General features: G+C 44.5%; 1 protein-coding gene across 9 annotated transcripts in view; it reads left to right on the top strand.

Annotated features, from left to right (window-relative positions):
* The window catches only part of EYA4 (EYA transcriptional coactivator and phosphatase 4), a 579,250-nt gene that overhangs the window by 353,806 nt on the left and 204,610 nt on the right, over positions 1-20,834 (top strand). For 4 of the 9 annotated variants that reach the window (XM_075339869.1, XM_075339866.1, XM_075339867.1 and 1 more), the window contains one exon: positions 9,034-9,126. The exons of 3 other annotated variants lie outside the window; for them this stretch is intronic. In XM_075339869.1, the coding sequence (XP_075195984.1) occupies positions 9,034-9,126 (93 nt within the window). The remainder of the gene's footprint in view (positions 1-9,033; positions 9,127-20,834) is intronic. 2 more of the 9 variants (XM_075339870.1, XM_075339868.1) reach the window with 1 other exon arrangement.

Raw genomic sequence — 20,834 nt, 5'->3', positions numbered from 1 at the left:
GCAATGCCTTAAGTAGAGTGAAGTGCAATGCGAGATTTTCCTACATTGCACTCATGCGAGTCACGCGCCAGTGACATAGACACAATACATTCTAACTCTAGAGATAGGTGGAAGTAAATAATAATAATAATAATAGCCATAGAGAGGAAGTCTTGAAATATTCTGCTGAATAACAAGAAGAGAGCCAAGTTTCACGATATTAAAAAGGAGATTGCATGCCTTATAATTTCTGCATGTGATGCTTGGTGGAACACATTTCTTTGAGTAAGCCATGCAGCACATTAGTTGGATTTGAATGAAAGAAGATTGGGAGACAGAAATACCTGATGTTTTGAGACTATGAAGGGCTTAAATGTGCCTCTGTCCATTCAGCAAAACACTTTGCAGTTTATGATGCATATGCTCCAATATATTCATCATCATTAGAAATTGAGGTCTGATTTAGATTATCTTCGCATTGATTAATATCGGAGTACTGGTACTTTGGCTTGTGGTAAGAAGAAAAAGTACTTTAAATTATTTAGCAACTATTCTTGCTCTGTTAAATGGGATTGTTGTATGCATGTATATGTACGACGAGCCCTTGATTTATGCAAATTGGGTAATACTGCTTCATTTGTCCAATTGACATTTTTTTAGGATTACTAGTTATATATCAAGTCACCTTTATATCATTGAATATTGGGGTCATGCACCCTAGACCTCTCTGAAACTGGGACACGTACACCTGGCTTCATAGTGCGCATGACTGGAAGTGCAGGGACTTCTGATTATGTACACTGAGCCTAAACTCAGCATCTGAGGTGGTGACAATGGAAGCAGGTACGTGCGTCACTGCTGACGACGCACGTGGGAGTGCTAACAGTCTAAGAGGGCAGACTAGTCGGAGAAATAATGGCCTTGGGGCTAGCTCATTAGCATATCATAAAGGATCTTTAGAAACACTTTTTCTAAAGATCTCTTTATGTATGCTATTAGATACTAGAACAGTTAGGCAGGGAACTGAAATGTGCACCCAGTGCTGCTCCTGGTTCCGGGTGCATATTGGACCTGACGTTCACTTTTAAGATGTTTTTCATTTTTGGAGAAAACTAATTTATACTGCTAAGACTCTCAGATATCAAACAAAATGAAGGCAATATCCAACTTTTTTCTTTTATCGGTCAGTGATATTATTTTTTTGGATGTGGTCAGAGATCAGGAAACTAATCAGGTTACCATTGAGAAGGTCAGCCAGTGTTTACCGTCAGTTCTGGAGGCTTATGGAATGCTTATTGCTGAATGCTACTGTAATCTACACTATCTGACACTGGATGAAATCAAAGTATATAAAAGGCTCCAGGGATGCTCTTAGCATCTGCTCATTTCTCCTTTCTCCTTTATCATGTTGTAACTACTAAAGATAAATCATTCTGTCCTGGCACAAAGTTAAGTATTTATGTCCTGCAAAAATATGTGCAGTTTGTGTTTGGCACCTGTCAAATGAATTAGGTGTAAAACACTTCACAAGGTTGTATTTCAAAACGAGGTAATATACACTGCCATAATTGTATCTTGTCCATTAAATAAAAATAAGTATGGCTTCTGTAGAGGGTCAACACTATCAACCACCTAATCTAATGTGCCACATAATTAGGTTTACTGGGTGAAGATGAGAATATAAGGTCCAATGAATGTTACTTTGTAAAGTGAAGTAACATAGCCCTGTGGAAGTGAGCCTATACACACAACCAGAGATGAGCGGATCTGCGAAAATGTGATTTCAACAGATTCGCTCAAATTCAGCCGGGAAATTCTATGTGCGTCAAATTTATTTGCTGTGAATAGAAAGTTCCCCTATTTATTATTAATATTCTGCTTTATTAAGCTCTGAGATCTTCCAACACCAAAGAATAATAAATGGATTGGCCAAGAATAGGTTAAATATAACAAATCATGCTCACCCAGCCTCTAAGTTGTTCATACCTCAACAGATCATTGCAGATCCTCCAGCTGCTTCTTCTAGTACTTTAATACTTTAATATAATATATATTTTTTTACTTTTTCATATTTTTATATTGTATTTGTTAGTCTCCTTAGGGGAATTGAACCTGTGATCATCCGATCGCTTGCACTATATACAGTAATACCATAGTGTTGCTGTATATAGCGAATATAATAGTCTCCTATGAATGGCAGCCACTGGCTGCTATCTCAGGATTACTGCCTTTAGCAGATGGGTGGTTAGAATGGTGCGTTCCCTTGCTGACATGCTGTAAATGCTATCACAGATTATCCATTTAGCAGGTTAATAGCCATGGGTGGAGCTCCTGCGGCTATAAGAGGCAGATGATGGCTGAATATCATAGCCATTATCTGCTAGAAAAATGCAGGCTTGGACTACAAGCTCACGGTAAAATCAGGGAGCTGGTATATAATCTAACTGCATGTCATATGTGGGTAAGTGATTAAAGTAGCACTCAAAAAACATTTTTTTTTGCCTGTATAAGTGCAAAATAGGCAACTTCTAAAGCATAATGTGGAGGCCCTTGTACAGTTAGGTCCAGAAATTTGGACAGTGACTACATTTTTTATTTTGTTCTGCCTGCCAGTATTTATTTAAAATGAAACAATTGTGATGCAATTGAAGTGTTGATTTTCAGGTTTAATTAAAGAGGTTGAAGAAACATATCATGTTAAATTTATAGGAATTATAACCATTTGTGTGCCGTTAATGAAAATGTTCCTTTTTAATACTTGTAAAGAATGCTTTGCTGCCAATGACTGCCTGAAGTGTGGAAGCCATGGATGCCACTAAATGCTGGGTTTCCTTCTTTTTGAAGCTTTGCCGGCCTTTACAGCAGCTGATTTCAGTTGTTGCTTGTTTCTGGGTCTTTCTGTCTTAAGTTTTGTCTCAAGCATGTAAACTGCTACTTGATTGGTTTAAAATCTGGAGATTGGCCATTGCAGATCATTCCAGGTTTGTACCTTAAAAACTCCTGTGTTGCTTTCACAGTATTTTTGGGGTCATTGCCCACCTATACTATGAATTACTGTCCAATCAATCTTGCTGAATTTGCTTTAATCTGTGTAGAAGGTTTAGCCCTTGTACACTACAGAATTCATCCAGCTGCAGCAGTCATTAATAAACCATAGTGACCGAGGGCTATTGGAAGCCATGCATGCCTGGCCATTACTCTACCTCCACCATGTTTTACAGAGACTGTGATATGCTTTGGATTATGAGCTTTTCAGAGCTTTTCCAGAATTTCTTCTTTCCATGATTCTGGTGCGGGTTGATCTTAGTTTGATCTGTCCAATGAATGCTTTTCCAGAACAAGGCTGTTATTCTTTTGATGTTTTTTTTTGCAAAGTCCAATCTAACCTTTCTATTTTTAAGGCTGAGTAATAGTGTACACCTTGTGGTGAACCCTATATCTTTGCTCTTATGAAGTCCTCATTTTATGGTAGACTTAGATACTGAAACATCTACTTTCTGGAGAGTGTTCTTCACTTGGGTGGATGTTCTGAAGCAGCTTCTGTTCACTATAGAAAGGATTTTGCAATCATCCAACATTATTGTCTTCTGTGGACATCAAGGCCTTTTTATGTTCCAGGGTGGTTTTTTTGGCAGAATATACTAAACTGTTGATTTAGCCACTCTTAACATTTTTGCTATCTCTCTGATGGATGTCTTCTTTTTTCAGCCTAATGATGGTCTGTTTTTCTTCCATTGAAAGCTCCTTTGACTGCATATTGTGGGTTCACAGTATGAGCTTCCAAATACAAATGCCACACCTGGAATCAGCTCCAGACATTTTACATGCTGCTGTTATTGATGGCATAATGAGGGAATAGTTCATGCAGTCCATTAAAGAGCTTTTGAGATATTACTTTTGGGCCCTTGAAAAAGAGGCAGCTACTTATTAAAGTCCTGTAATTCCTAAACTATTACTCCAATTAGAATATGAGCACCCTCAAATCAAAGCTGAGAGTCTGCACTTTAAGCTTATATTTATTATAAAACTGTATCTTGAATATGTTTTTGTAATCACCTAAAATGCCAAAACTTGTCATTGTCAAAATATTTCTGGACCTAACTGTATATGCTTTGTGTACACCTGTTTCAATTCATGTTGTATTTCCAAATTGTCTGCCATTTTGATTCCTTTTTTTCCTTTTTATATGGTTTACCTAATGCAAGCCACATTTCCCAGAATGATTCTTGGCTGATCATACTTCCCTTGTTTTACTCTGAGACCGATCTAAGGGTAGAGGGGGCATTCAGTAACACGGAACTGCTGCACCCTGCACCCACTGCAGAGTCCCAGAATATCCTATGGAATGCAGATTCAGCCTTTCTCCTCTGCCTCCTGCTTGTGATAGGTTTTTACCTGTCAGCTCTTATAAGCAGGAGTCAGGATGAAAAAATCTGAAACTGTGTCACATAGGATATACATGACATTGTACATACTATATACACAATTGGTAAAGACAGGCAGTATAAATCAGGGGGAATTTATAACTGCTTGTAATCATTGTTTGGAATTGCTACACGTAATATAAAGAAAAATGTCATCATCTTTGTCATGTGAGTCATACGTGACAACAAGGAGAGCTGAGTTTGAAGGTGAGTTATTTGTGAGATGCCACCAGTAATCTTACAGATAGTAATCTCCTATCTTAATACATAAGAAGTCAGATATTTACTTACTGTGTCATGATCGCATGACAAGATGAGGTATGGCTAAGCACACCGTTAGGTGGGTGCTCTGGAGAAAAAATCCGAACTATAATACAAGTAACTCCGGCACTCAGAAGAAATTATATAGTGATTATTTTTTAAAAACTTTTTTGAATAAAAAATAATCACAATATAATCTCTTCTGAGTGCCGGAGTTACTTGTATTATGATCACATGACAAAGCTGTTCATAATGAAAGTTGAAAATATATGGTTAAAATTGAGCTGGTATGAAACACATTACACAAAGACAATATTGCTGGTGAATAAGTTTTTATTTTTGCAAAAAAAAACAAAAACTGGAGTTCTAGCGCAGGAGCTATTGTATTTCCAGATATTAAAATCCCAATTGAATCTAGATGTGTTGCTAAGTAATAAAGCGTGTGAAAGAATTTAGCATTTTTATTGTAGAATACCTATATTTTTGCACAAAGTGAAAACAAAAAACACATCATCTGTCAAATCTGCACAAAAAAAATCTATCAAAAAAAAAAAAAATGCATGAAAAAGTGCCGTAATCACAGTTGATTGCTTCTGTGCATATTGGTGTGGATACCTGGCAAAAAAAAATGTTGGGGAAAAAAATGCATGCAAGTCTTTGCATGCGAGTACATGGCATTAGGCCATGTGGACACAGTCAGTATTTATGTGTAGTATAAAATAGGAAAAAAACAGAACTAGTACATACAGCTTTTAAGCTGCATTCACAGCTGTATTTGCGGTCCAAGTGCTGTGCGTAGGAAAAAATTGACACCCAATGTTATTCAATTAGGCTGTTAAGATGACCATTTTTTTTCAACTGTCCGTATGTTATCGTGACAAAAATAGCTGCATGCACTAGTCATCTGTATTTTGGATGACAATAGCCTGTGTAAATCTATAGGTGGGCAAAATATTGGATCCCATACAGATTAATTTGTATAGCATGCTACCTTTTCAGATACATTGCCATTATTAATGTAGGAAATCTAATACAGTGGAACCTTGGATTAAGAGTAACTTGGTTTGAGAGCATTTTGCAAGACAAGTAAAGCTTTTTACAACCTTGTAACTTGGTTTAAGAGCATTGCTTTACAAGAAGAGCAAATACTCATCGTGTACACTTCTGTTTCTGTCCTTTCACCATGCTCTGACCCGCTCTGGAGGTAACTTTCTGTACATATGTGCTTATATTGTATACAGTATACCATTGTACAATACAGTATATACTATATAGCATGTCTATCAATTAGCATTTGTGGATACAGTATTGTACTTTCTTTCTGCTAACCAGTACAGCACATTGCTTGTATTGTACCTCTCGCACACCAAAAATTCTAATGTAAGCTAAAGTGCAGGTTAATTTATTTTATATTTTTTGCTGTACAGTATCTTGTATTAGTGTACTGCAATGATTTTATAGGAATACAGTACATTATTTTGTATCACTGTAATAAGTTTGTATAAAGATAGTAAATATTTTTGAGTTGTGGAATGAATTGTCTGAATTACAATTATTTCCAATGGGAAAATTTGCTTTGATATAAGAGTAACTTGTTTAAGAGCACAATCCCGTAGCGAATTATACTCGTAATCCAAGGTTCCACTCTATATATAGCACCGTCGCATTTACAATCACAAACATTTTGCAGAGACGCCTCATTTGACTAAGGGAACGTCATAGACTATGCTTTGAGGGGGAAATTAAACTCCGCTCTTTAGTTATTCGCCAACCTGCTTACATTAATGTCAATGGAGCTGGGAATGGGTCTGTTATTATAGACTCGTATTTTGGACAGAGAAAGAGAGACACAGAGGGAGCCACATACACATAAAGACAAACACACATAAAGAGACACACACACACACACACACACACACAGAAAGAGACCCATACACATACAAAAATAGACACATACAGTCATATGAAAAAGTTTGGGCACCCCTATTAATGTTAACCTTTTTTCTTTATAACAATTTGGGTTTTTACAACAGCTATTTCAGTTTCATATATCTAATAACTGATGGACTGAGTAATATTTCTGGATTGAAATGAAGTTTATTGTACTAACAGAAAATGTGCAATCCGTAGTTAAGCAAAATTTGACCGGTGCAAAAGTATGGGCACCTCAACATAAAAGTGACATTAATATTTTGTAGATCCTCCTTGTGCAAAAATAACAGCCTCTAGTTGCTTCCTGTAGCTTTTAATGAGTTCCTGGATCCAGGATGAAGGTATATTTGACCATTCCTGTTTACAAAACAATTCCAGTTCAGTTAAGTTTGATGGTCGCCGAGCATGGACAGCACGCTTCAAATCATCCCACAGATTTTCAATGATATTCAGGTCTGGGGACTGAGATGGCCATTCCAGAACATTGTAATTGTTCCTCTGCATGAATGCCTGAGTAGATTTGGAGCCGTGTTTTGGATCATTGTCTTGCTGAAATATCTATCCCCTGCGTAACTTCAACTTCGTCACTGATTCTTGCACATTATTGTCAAGAATCTGCTGATAGTGAGTTGAATCCATGTGACCCTAAAATTTAACAAGATTCCCGGTGCCAGCATTGGCCACACAGCCCCAAAGCATGATGGAACCTCCACCAAATTTTACTGTGGGTAGCAAGTGCTTTTCTTGGAATGCCGTGTTTTTTTGCCTCCATGCATAACGCCTTTTTGTATGACCAAACAACTCAATCTTTGTTTCATCAGTCCACAGGACCTTCTTCCAAAATGTAACTCGCTTGTCCAAATGTGCTTTTGCACACCTCAGGCAACTCTGTTTGTGGCGTGCTTGCAGAAACGGCTTCTTTCGCATCACTCTCCCATACAGCTTTTCCTTGTGCAATGTGCGCTGTATTGTTGACCGATGCACATTGACACCATCTGCAGCAAGATGATGCTGCAGGTCTTTGGAGGAGGTCTGTGGATTGTTCTTGACTGTTCTCACCATTTTTCTTCTCAGCCTTTCTGATATTTTTCTTGGCCTGCCACTTCTGGGCTTAACAAGAACTGTACCTGTGTTCTTCCATTTCCTTACTATGTTCCTCACAGTGGAAACTGACAGTTTAAATCTCTGAGACAACTTTTTATATCCTTCCTCTTAACAACTATGTTGAATAATCTTTGTTTTCAGATCATTTGAGAGTTGTTTTGAGGAGCCGATGATGCCACTCTTCATAGGAGCTTCAAATAGGAGAACAACTTGCAGGTGGCCACCTTAAATACCTTTTCTCATGATTGGATTCACCTGCCTATGAAGTTCAAAGCTCAATGAGGTTACAAAAACAATTTAGTGCTTTAGTAAGTCAGTAAAAAGTAGTTAGGAGTGTTCAAATCAAGAAATTGATAAGGGTGCCCATACTTTTGCACCGGTCAAATTTTGTTTAAATGCGGATTGCACATTTTCTGTTAGTACAATAAACCTCATTTCAATCCAGAAATATTACTCAGTCCATCAGTTATTAGATATATGAAACTGAAATAGCTGTTGCAAAAAACCCAAATTGTTATAAAGAAAAAAGGTTAACATTAATAGGGGTGCCCAAACTTTTTCATATGACTGTATACTGCAAGAGACATACCAAAAGACACATACACACACACAGAAAGAGACACACACACACACACACACACACACACACACAGAAACTGTTTGGATGTTTGGGTTATATATTGGCTCTTTTGACAGCTACCCTGGATATTTATCAGGTCGCCCATAGCAACCAGTCACATCTCTGCTTCTATTTTGTTAGCGGTCAAGGAGCTCTGATTGCTTGCTGTAGGCAATGAAGGACATGGTTATTATAGGACACCTTATGTGTGAGGTGATATGATTTTCGTGGTGATGCCTATTTAATTTGCGACTTTTATGTGCAAAATAATGTTTTGTTAACACATTTTATTTTGTTATAGTTAAGAATAGTTACTTACTATTCCGGGCAACACCGGGTAATACTTGTTAATTTATATAAACTAATGCTATACGGATTGCATTAACGTCCCATATAGATGACAGTATAGATAAAAAATCATCCATTTTTTCTTGATGAAAATTGGATGTTTTTTTACACGCCCCTGTCTTTGATCTCAGGGGTCTCCATTTGCTATGCCTTACTCACTGTTTAAGTCTCCAAGTTTCCAATATAAAGTATTTCTTATGGTATGTCTAATTTTAGCTGTCTTTATTACTTTCTATTTTCACTCAATTTCCTAATCTTTGTACTGCATGATAATTGAGTTTGGGCTGTTTTTAGTTAAAATTGGGCATGAGACCTCACTTGAAAACTTAGAATAAGAAACTTATCTCTGCTTATTCTTCTATGTAGTGTCTCTTCTTGCAGTCAAAACAGAGCCAATGAACAGCAATGAGACTACCACAACAACTGGAGATGGATCGCTTGACACTTTTACTGGGTCAGGTAAAGCAATCTGATGACATATTGCACACACTAAAGAAGCAGAAAATGTGTAATCCAGACTAATACACACATCCTCTGAAATTTCAAGTCTGGCAACAGCCTTGTTAAGTTTTGTGAAAGTTTCAAAATGGAATAGGTCCAAAATGTCACGCCGGTAAATGCCTGCAATTAGTTATCAAGCATACATTTTCTTTAACAGTTAAGACATTGCAGGGAAATTGAGATTTAGCATATGAAAAGCATATGAAAGTTTTTAGGTCTGTGGCTCCTGCAGATTTTGATCTATCACTAATATCTACATTTTATTCTGATGCTTTTGGTGAATATGAATTCAATATTACAATCTTACAGCTGGAAACATGATTCTATGTATGTTGGATTGGGAGCATGCCAAACCGGATCTGTTATGTGGAAATGCATAATCCGTAATTAAAATAAAATTCCAATTAAATGTGGAGGTATCCATGGAACCTACAGTGCCTACAAGTAGTATTCAACCCCCTGCAGATTTAGCAGGTTTGATAAGATGCAAATAAGTTAGAGCCTGCAAACTTCAAACAAGAGCAGGATTTAACAGATGCATAAAACTTACAAACCAACAACTTATGTTGCTCAGTTAAATTTTAATACATTTTCAACATAAAAGTGTTGGTCAATTATTATTCAACCCCTAGGTTTAATACTTTGTGGAATAACCCTTGTTTGCAATTACAGCTAATAATCGTCTTTTATAAGACCTGATCAGGCCGGCACAGGTCTCTGGAGTTATCTTGGCCCACTCCTCCATGCAGATCTTCTCCAAGTTATCTAGGTTCTTTGGGTGCCTCATGTGGACTTTAATCTTGAACTCCTTCCACAAGTTTTCAATTGGGTTAAGGTCAGGAGACTGACTAGGCCACTGCAAGACCTTGATTTTTTCCCTCTTGAACCAGGCCTTGGTTTTCTTGGCTGTGTGCTTTGGGTCGTTGTCTTGTTGGACGATGAAATGACGACCCATCTTAAGATCCTTGATGGAGGAGCGGAGGTTCTTGGCCAAAATCTCCAGGTAGGCCGTGCTATCCATCTTCCCATGGATGCGGACCAGATGGCCAGGCCCCTTGGCTGAGAAACAGCCCCACAGCATGATGCTGCCACCACCATGCTTGACTGTAGGGATGGTATTCTTGGGGTCGTATGCAGTGCCATCCAGTCTCCAAACGTCACGTGTGTGGTTGGCACCAAAGATCTCGATCTTGGTCTCATCAGACCAGAGAACCTTGAACCAGTCTGTCTCAGAGTCCTCCAAGTGATCATGAGCAAACTGTAGACGAGCCTTGACATGACGCTTTGAAAGTAAAGGTACCTTACGGGCTCATCTGGAACGGAGACCATTGCGGTGGAGTACGTTACTTATGGTATTGACTGAAACCAAAGTCCCCACTGCCATGAGATCTTCCCGGAGCTCCTTCCTTGTTGTCCTTGGGTTAGCCTTGACTCTTCGGACAAGCCTGGCCTCGGCACGGGTGGAAACGTTCAAAGGCTGTCCAGGCCGTGGAAGGCTAACAGTAGTTCCATAAGCCTTCCACTTCCGGATGATGCTCCCAACAGTGGAGACAGGTAGGCCCAACTCCTTGGAAAGGGTTTTATACCCCTTGCCAGCCTTGTGACCCTCCACAATCTTGTCTCTGATGGTCTTGGAATGCTCCTTTGTCTTTCCCATGTTGACCAAGTATGAGTGCTGTTCACAAGTTTGGGGAGGGTCTTAATTAGTCAGAAAAGGCTGGAAAAAGAGAAAATTAATCCAAACATGTGAAGCTCATTGTTCTTTGTGCCTGAAATACTTCTTAATACTTTAGGGGAACCAAACAGAATTTTGGTGGTTTGAGGGGTTGAATAATAAATGACCCTCTGAATAAACTTTTCACAATTTAAAATAAAAATAAAAAAAGAAATAACATTCTTTTTTGCTGCAGTGCATTTCACACTTCCAGGCTGGTCTACAGTCCAAATGTCACAATGCCAAGTTAATTCCGAATGTGTAAACCTGCTAAATCTGCAGGGGGTTGAATACTACTTGTAGGCACTGTATATCAGCAAGTTATAATTATTAGAGATGGGCGAGCACCAGCGTCGGACTGGCTACCGGAGAAATCTCCAGTAATGCCAGGCCTAGATTCAGGTACCTGCATCGCACTCCGGAGCTCTCACCGTGAGCGCTGAGTGATTGATTCCCCGGCGATTGTGGTTCAGTTCATGACAGCTGCAGAGAGGCTGGGCTGATCCGGAGTTCAGGTGAGAGCACCGGAAATCACCCCAGCCTGTCTGCAGATGTCATGAACTGAACTACAATCGCCGGGGAATCAATCACTCAGCGCTCGCGGTACAGTCTCAGCTGCATGCCGGAGCTCAGGTGAGAGCTCCGGAGTGCAATGCAGGTAAATGAATCCAGGCCTGGCATTACTGGAGATTCCTCTGGTAGCCAATCCGACGCTGGCGAGCACTGAAATAATCGACTTAGGCGGGCTTTGCACGTTGCGACATCGCAAGCCGATGCTGCGATGTCGCACGCGATAGTCCCCGCCCTCGTTGCAGGTACGATATCTTGTGATAGCTGGCGTAGTGAAAATTATCGCAATGCCAGCTTCACATGCACTCACCTGCCCTGCGACCGTCGCTCTGGCTGGCGACCCGCCTCCTTCCTAAGGGGGCGGGTAGTGCGGCGTTATAGCGACGTCACACGGCAGGCGGCCAATAGCGGCGGAGGGGCGGAGATGAGCAGGATGTAAACATCCCGCCCACCTCCTTCCTTCCATAGAGCCGCCGGCGGCAAGTAAGGTGAAGTTCCTCGCTCCTGCGGCGTAACACACAGCGATGTGTGCTGCCGCAGGAATGAGGAACAGCATCGTACCATCGCTGCAGCAAAATTATGGAAAAGTCGGAGCTTGCAACGATGATACGATAACGACACTTTTACGCTCGTTTATCGTATCATCTAGAATTTACACACAACGATGTCGAAAGAGACGCCGGATGTGCGTCACTTTCGATTTGACCCCACCGACATCGCACGTGCGATGTTGCAACGTGCAAAGCTGCCCTTACTCTAGTCAGGCAGGTTAAGTGCTCTGAAAGTGCTCAACTGAGTAATGAGTATAATGGAAGCCAATGATTGACCAGTTCGACTCTTCGTCCACATACAGCCCGCCATAAACAGAGCATTTCTGGGGGATATAGGAGGGGTATTTTTTGGGGAGGCATGGTACATCCGAAAACATTGTTTTTACCCTCAGTGAGAGCCATTCAAAGACCTCAAGTGGCTCTCACTGGAGTGCCGACTCACATAATTCACTGAAGTGGTGTTTTTTTACATAGCCATTTTTTACATTTCCATTTTGCCTAGATCTTCCCAAAGTAAGCAGACCTTGAGCTGGAGTTGGGCAGGACTGGGTCGTGATGCCATTGCTTGGCTAAGTCATGAAGAATTGTGTTGTACCTTATGCCAGAAACCTTACTCCAGTAAGATATGTGGAGAGGCAAACACCAATAATCAGACACACCTGATTCATTCACCTCTTAATGAATCAGGTGCCTCTGACTCAAGTATGCTGCCTCAACAATACCTAATGATGAATTAAGTCCAAAATGTCACTAAAAGTAAAACCACTAGCCCACCCCCAAGTCCTTGTATCTCTGGACATTTTGTACATTTGAAGTATGTCTGTGTTATTGTATGAGCAAGTATGCTTAATAAAAAGGAACTGAGTATGTTTTTAATTTAATATTGTGGTTCATAGCTTAAATCTAAAGGCTGCTTTACACGCAGCGATATCACTAGCGATGTCGCTAGTGAAAGCATCCACCCCTATCGATTGTGCGTCACCAGCAAATCACTGCCCGTGGTGAACAATATCGCCAGTACGCATCACACATACATACCTTCCTAGAGACGTCGCTGTGGGCGGCGAACAACCTCTTTTTTAAGGGGGAGGTTCGTGCGGCGTCAAAGCGATGTCACACAGCGGCCCGCCAATAGAAGCAGAGGGGCGGAGACCAGCCACATTAACGACACGCCCACCTCATTGCCGGAGGACACAGGAACGCTGTTGTTCGTCGTTCCCGGAGTGTCACGCGTAGCGATGTGTGCTGCGTCAGGAATCAACAATTAGGTGAGTATTTTTGATCGTTAGCGGTCGCTCGTAGGTGTCAACGACGTCGCTAACGAGGCCGGATGTGGTTCACGTATTCCATGACCCCAGTGATATCTTGTTAGCGATGTTGCTGCGTGTAAATCGGCCTTAACTTGTAATGTTAAAGAATCACAGAGAAGCAATCAATAGAAAGTGATTGGCAGCTGCAGCGCTCACTTCCTGCTGATTACCTTGTTTGTCTGAAGGTGAGGAGACAGAAGCCAGCACTTATTGGACACGGGGCTCTCGCAACTTCATAATTTCGCAAGAGACCCAGGAACCCAAGTCATGGCAATGCTGTAACAGCTCCTTAATCAACGCTGGAAGTCCCGGCCCAGTGTGAGAGGTCTGACAATTTCAGCACGAGTGGAGGTGATCTGAAGATGCTCATTGGTCTCAGATAGAAGATGGTCCTAGTCTGTGACTCACAGCTATCTATATATGTAAAATTAAAGAAGTTGTCCAGGCAAAATTCTAATTTCTTCAGCGCTCTATTGGGAGACCCAGACGATTGGGGTATAGCTACTGCCCTCTGGAGGCCACACAAAGCACTACATTAAAAGTGCAAGGCCCCTCCCCCTCTGGCTATACCCCCCCGTGGTATCACGGGTTCTCCAGTTTTAGCTTTGTGTGCGAAGGAGGTCAGACATTCCATGCATAGCTCCACAGATTTTAGTCAGCAGTAGCTGCTGACTGTTTCGGATGGAAGAAAAGAGGACACATATAGTGTTCCCAGCATGCTCCCTTCTCACCCCTGGATGGTGTTGTAAGGTTGAGGTACCTATTGCTGGTACAGGGCTGGAGCCTGACATGCTGTTTTCCTTCCACATCCCCTGGTAGGGCTCTGTGGAAGTGGGATCCTGCCGGCCTCTCAGCTCTGATGCCGGGCTCCATCCACAGACCCATTAGAACCTGATGGAGACGGAGCAGGAGTACGATCAGGGACAGGCCCTGCATCATACAGGTACTCTGTGTCCCCGGCAGGCACAGACACACTCCGGGCTGGCTGGGTGTTGTAGTGCGCCGGGGACCGCAACGTGGAGTTGGTGTCCCTACAGATTACTGGGGGATTGTTTGTGTTTGGGAACGCAGCGCCGACCCCCTCTGGACCGGGCGGCGCTGCTGTGACTTGTGGTGCGCCGGGGATCCGCCGTCCGCGCTTTTACGGCGGCGGCGGTTATAAATTTAGTCCCCGGCTTTTTGGGCCTAGGACGCCGGCAGCTCCGTTTCGTTCCCGCCCCCACCCTGTCATTCAGGGTAGGGGAGAGACGCTGTTCGTTAGCAGCGACGAGGGCTGGAGCCTGATTTACATGCTCCAGCCCTCTCACTTGGCACAGAGGGAAGCAGGCTTCCCGCTCTTGGCCAGGAACGCCCAGGGCCCGCCCCCCTTCCTCTCTAGAGACGCCGGCAGCCATTACATGCATGCCTGGCTGGAGGAAGGACGCAAGGCTCTGGGAGACCTGGACTAGGGGCTATCTGGCGACCACACACCCGCTTTTTAAGCGGGCGGTAAGCGATTTTTCTGTGCTGGTCCCTCTAGTGCCTCACTGTGTGTCAGTGTACTGGGTACATATATATAGATATTGTATTTCTTGCACTGTGAGGTGCGCTTCTGGCTGCATATCCCAGATCGCTCTGTGGAAGCAGCAACATGTCATCCTCAAAACGCAAGGCGGCCAAGGCAAAAAGGGCTGTGTATACTGCGTGTGCTGCATGTGGGGCTAATCTACCAGTAGGCTCCGATGACCCCCATTGTGTGCAATGCTCCGACCCGGTGCTGCTTCGCCAGCCGGAGTCAGGAGAGGTAGTGACCCAGGCTGAGACGCTTGTAAGTTCTGCCCCGGTGACAGGGACGGACTTTGCAGTTTTTGCAGATAATATGTCTGTATCTATGGCAAAAATCCTTGAAACCTTGCAATCTATGCATGGGGCTCAGTCTCTGGGCACGGAGAGGCCTCTGTCCTCAGGTCCCCCTTACTTGGAATGTATCCAGCCCACAGGGGGGTCCCCGGCTTCACAGGCCGAGGATTATGACTCAGATGATGGCCCCAGCCACCCTAAGCGAGCTCGCTGGGAAAGACCCTCGACGTCTTCACACTGCTCAGGGTCTCAGCGCAATCAGTCTCCCTGTGATGTGTCGGATGAGAGTGATCAGGAATCCACTCCTGGAACCCCTCTCAACCTGGATACCCCGGATGGGGATGCCATGGTAAACGACCTTATCTCAGCCATCAATAGGCTGTTGGATATTTCTCCCCCAGCCCCTTCAGCAGAAGAGGCGGCTGCGGAGCAGGAAAAGTTTCGTTTCCTTTATCCCAAGCGTAAATTGAGTGCTTTGTTAGATCACTCTGACTTCAGAGAATCAATCCAGAAGCACGACGCTCACCCAGAAAGGCGTTTCTCTAAACGATCTAAAGATACGCGTTTCCCTTTCCCCCCTGAGGTGGTCAAGCGCTGGACACAGTGTCCAAAGGTAGACCCCCCGATTTCCAAACTTGCAGCTAGATCCATAGTTGCAGTGGAGGATGGCGCTTCACTTAAAGATGCCAATGACAGACAGATGGACCTTTGGTTAAAATCTGTCTATGAAGCTATCGGCGCGTCGTTTGCTCCGGCATTCGCAGCCGTATGGGCACTCCAGGCTATTTCAGCTGGCTTAGCAAAAGTGGATGCTATCATGCATCCAGCAGTGCCGCAAGTGGCGCACCTTACCACGCAGATGTCGGCGTTTGCGTCTTACGCTATCAATGCGGTCCTAGAATCTACCAGTCGCACCTCAATGGCGTCCGCCAATTCGGTAGTTTTGCGCAGAGCCTTGTGGTTAAAGGACTGGAAAGCAGATGCTGGTTCCAAAAAATGTTTAACCAGTTTGCCTTTGTCTAGAGATAGACTGTTTGGCGAGCCATTGGCTGACATCATTAAGCAGTCCAAGGGTAAAGACTCCTCTTTACCACAACCCAGAACATCCAAACCTCAGCAGAAAAAGTGGCAGCAGAGGTTTCAGTCCTTTCGAGGTTCGGGCAAGACACCGTTTACCTCGTCCAAAGGGACTCAGAGGACGCAAAGAAACTCAGATTCGTGGCGGACTCACACACGCCCCAAGAAAGCAAATGGAGGTACCGCTTCCAAAGCGGCTACCTCATGACTTCCAGCCCCCCCCCTCCGCATCGCCGGTCGGGGGCAGGCTCTCCCGCTTTTCCGGCATTTGGATGTCACAGGTCAAAGACCGGTGGGTGACGGACATTTTGTCTCGCGGGTACAGAATCGAGTTCAATTCTCGTCCTCCAGCTCGGTTCTACAGAACCTCCCCACGTCCAGACCGAGCAGATGCTCTGCTGCAGGCGGTGGGCTCCCTAAGAGCGGAAGGAGTGATTATCCCAGTCCCTCCTCAGGAACAAGGGCAAGGATTTTACTCCAATCTCTTTGTGGTTCCAAAAAAGGACGGCTCGTTCCGTCCTGTTCTGGACCTAAAACGGCTCAACAAACATGTGCACGCCAGGAGGTTCCGGATGGACACCCTCCGCTCTGTCATTGCCTCAATGTCCAGAGGAGACTTCCTTGCCTCAATAGACATCAAAGATGCTTATCTCCACGTGCCAATTGCTACAGAACATCAACGTTTTCTACGTTTTGTGATAGGAGACGACCATTTTCAGTTCGTAGCTCTTCCATTTGGTCTGGCGACAGCCCCACGGGTCTTCACCAAGGTCATGGCGGCGGTGGTAGCAGTTTTGCACTCTCAGGGACACTCGGTGATCCCTTACCTAGACGACTTATTGGTCAAAGCTCCCTCTCAGGAGGCATGTCAGCACAGCCTGAATGCTACGCTGGAGACTCTACAGTCTTTCGGATGGATCATCAACTTTCCAAAGTCGATCCTATCACCGACTCAGTCACTAACGTATCTTGGCATGGAGTTTCATACTCTAGCAGCGATAGTGAAGCTTCCGCTGGACAAGCAGCGGTCACTACAGACAGGGGTGCAATCTCTTCTGCAGGGCCAGTTGCATCCCTTGCGGCGCCTCATGCATTTCCTAGGGAAGATGGTGGCAGCCATGGAAGCAGTTCCCTTTGCGCAGTTTCATCTGCGCCCACTTCAATGGGACATTCTCCGCCAATGGGACGGGAAGTCAACGTCCCTGGACAGGAAAGTCTCGCTTTCCCAGACGGCCAAAGACTCTCTACAATGGTGGCTCCTTCCCACCTCATTGTCTCAGGGAAGATCCTTCCTGCCCCCATCCTGGGCAGTAGTCACGACAGATGCGAGTCTGTCAGGGTGGGGAGCAGTATTTCTCCACCACAGGGCTCAGGGGACGTGGACTCCGCAGGAGTCCACCCTTCAGATCAATGTTCTGGAGATCAGAGCAGTGTATCTTGCTCTACTGGCCTTCCAACAGTGGCTGGAAGGAAAGCAGATCCGAATCCAATCGGACAACTCCACAGCGGTGGCATACATCAACCACCAAGAAGGGACGCGCAGTCGGCAAGCCTTCCAAGAAGTCCGGCGCATTCTAATGTGGGTGGAGGACAGAGCATCCACCATATCCGCGGTTCACATTCCAGGCGTAGAAAACTGGGAAGCAGACTTCCTCAGTCGCCAGGGCATGGACGCAGGGGAATGGTCCCTTCACCCGGACGTGTTTCAGGAAATCTGTCGCCGCTGGGGAGTGCCGGACGTCGATCTAATGGCGTCTCGGCACAACAACAAGGTCCCGGCATTCATGGCGAGGTCGCGCGATCAAAGAGCTCTGGCGGCAGACGCCTTGGTTCAAGATTGGTCGCAGTTTCAGCTCCCATACGTGTTTCCGCCTCTGGCGCTCTTGCCCAGAGTGCTACGCAAGATCAGATCATACTCGTCGCTCCAGACTGGCCGAGGAGGTCGTGGTATCCGGATCTGTGGCATCTCACGATCGGTCGACCGTGGTCACTGCCAGACCGACCAGACTTACTGTCCCAAGGGCCGTTTTTCCATCAGAATTCTGCGGCCCTGAACCTGACTGTGTGGCCATTGAGTCCTGGATCCTAGCATCTGCTGGATTATCTCAGGAAGTCGTTGCCACAATGAGACAAGCTAGAAAGTCGAATTCGGCTAAGATCTACCACAGAACGTGGAAGATTTTCTTGTCCTGGTGCTCTGCTCAGGGAGTGTCTCCCTGGCCATTTGCATTGCCCAAGTTTCTTTCCTTTCTGCAATCGGGGTTAGAAAAGGGCTTGTCGCTCAGCTCCCTTAAAGGGCAAGTTTCGGCACTATCCGTGTTTTTTCAGAAGCGTCTAGCACGTCTTCCTAAGGTGCGCACGTTCCTGCAGGGGGTCTGTCATATTGTGCCCCCGTACAAGCGACCGTTAGATCCATGGGATCTGAACAGGGTACTAGTTGCTCTCCAGAAGCCGCCCTTCGAGCCTCTGAAGGAAGTTTCCTTTTCGCGGCTGTCGCAGAAAGTGGCGTTTCTTGTTGCGATCACATCGCTTCGGCGAGTGTCTGAGCTGGCAGCTCTGTCATCTAAGGCTCCCTTCCTGGTGTTCCACCAGGACAAGGTTGTGCTGCGCCCCATTCCGGAGTTTCTTCCTAAGGTCGTATCCTCTTTTCATCTTAATCAGGATATTTCCTTGCCTTCTTTTTGCCCTCATCCGGTTCACCGGTATGAAAAGGCCTTACGTTTGCTAGATCTGGTGAGAGCACTCAGAATCTACATTTCCCGCACGGCGCCCATACGCCGTGCCGATGCACTTTTCGTCCTTGTCGCTGGTCCGCGCAAGGGGTTGCAGGCTTCTAAAGCCACCCTGGCTCGATGGATCAAAGAACCAATTCTAGAGGCCTACCGTTCTGCGGGGCTTCCGGTTCCTTCAGGGCTAAAAGCCCACTCCACCAGAGCCGTGGGTGCGTCCTGGGCATTACGCCACCAGGCTTCGGCTCAACAGGTGTGCCAGGCAGCTACCTGGTCCAGTCTGCACACTTTCACCAAGCATTATCAGGTGCATACCTATGCTTCGGCGGATGCCAGCTTAGGTAGAAGAGTCCTGCAGGCGGCAGTGACACCCCCGTAGGGGAGGGCTGTTTTGCAGCTCTAACATGAGGTATTTATTTACCCACCCAGGGACAGCTTTTGGACGTCCCAATCGTCTGGGTCTCCCAATAGAGCGCTGAAGAAGAAGGGAATTTTGTTACTTACCGTAAATTCCTTTTCTTCTAGCTCTTATTGGGAGACCCAGCACCCGCCCTGTTGTCCTTCGGGATGTTTTTTTGTTGTTTGCGGGTACACATGTTGTTCATGTTGAACGGTTTTTCAGTTCTCCGATGTTATTCGGAGTTAATTTGTTTAAACCAGTTATTGGCTTCCTCCTTCTTGCTTTGGCACTAAAACTGGAGAACCCGTGATACCACGGGGGGGTATAGCCAGAGGGGGAGGGGCCTTGCACTTTTAATGTAGTGCTTTGTGTGGCCTCCAGAGGGCAGTAGCTATACCCCAATCGTCTGGGTCTCCCAATAAGAGCTAGAAGAAAAGGAATTTACGGTAAGTAACAAAATTCCCTTCTTTACCACTGGTTTGGTAAATTAAGAAAGCAGCAAACAAACCTATACTCATCTACTGGCACTTACCAATATCCATTGCAGGCTGCTCCTTTGTACAGCCGAAGACACCAGACCTCAGCAGCCAATCGCATGTACTGCTGCCACTTTGAATGGTGACTACTTTTTGCCGATGTAAGCGGACAACATGTAGCGGCCTGCTATGGAAGTGTTGGTCGGTGAGCATAGTTTCTTTTGTTGTTTAATAATTTATAAAACCAGTAGTAAAATTTTAATTTTGCCCAAACAACTCTTATATTCAGAGGACACTCTCAATGATTGAGTGAGACAATCAACTGTTTTCCTAATCCTGAAGCTGGCAAGAATCTAAAATCTAACATATATAGCAATTGTATATCAACCTTTTAAAGGGAACATATCAGTTTAACCTACAAGTGTAGAGGTAATCTGCAGGTCAATAGCATTATGAAGATACTCTGCCACTGTACTGAATGTTCGGCACCCAGGAGAATACAATTATAAAATATACAAAACAAGGTTAAGGTTTTACAACTATTTCACTAGACACATTTAACATTCGTAGGTGCCACAACAATACTGTTTGCTGTTGATGCGGTACAAATAATTTTGCATGCTTGTCCTTACAAACTGAACTAGCTTTTAACCCCTTAACAACCGCGGACAGTAAAATTACGTCACAGCGGTCATAGTGTTAAGGCCGCTTTACACGCTGCGATATCGTTACCGATATCGTTAGCGTGCGTTCCCGTCCCCATCGGTTGTGCGTCACGGGCAAATTGCTGCCCGTGGCACACAAAATCGTGCGGACCCGTCACACTACTTACGTGTCTAGTGATGTCGCTGTGACCAGCGAATCGCCTCCTTTCTAATGTGGCGGTTCATTTGGCGTCACAGCGACGTCTCTAAGCGGCCGGCCAATAGAAGCTGAGGGGCGGAGATGAGCGGAACGTAACATACTGCCCACCTGCTTCCTTCTGCATTGCCGGCAGCTG

Source organism: Anomaloglossus baeobatrachus, chromosome 3, assembly GCF_048569485.1.
Source record: "Anomaloglossus baeobatrachus isolate aAnoBae1 chromosome 3, aAnoBae1.hap1, whole genome shotgun sequence".
Classification (NCBI taxonomy): Eukaryota; Metazoa; Chordata; class Amphibia; order Anura; family Aromobatidae; genus Anomaloglossus; species Anomaloglossus baeobatrachus.
Note: the sequence above shows the minus strand (reverse complement) of the source record. Positions and strands in the feature narration are given on the sequence as shown.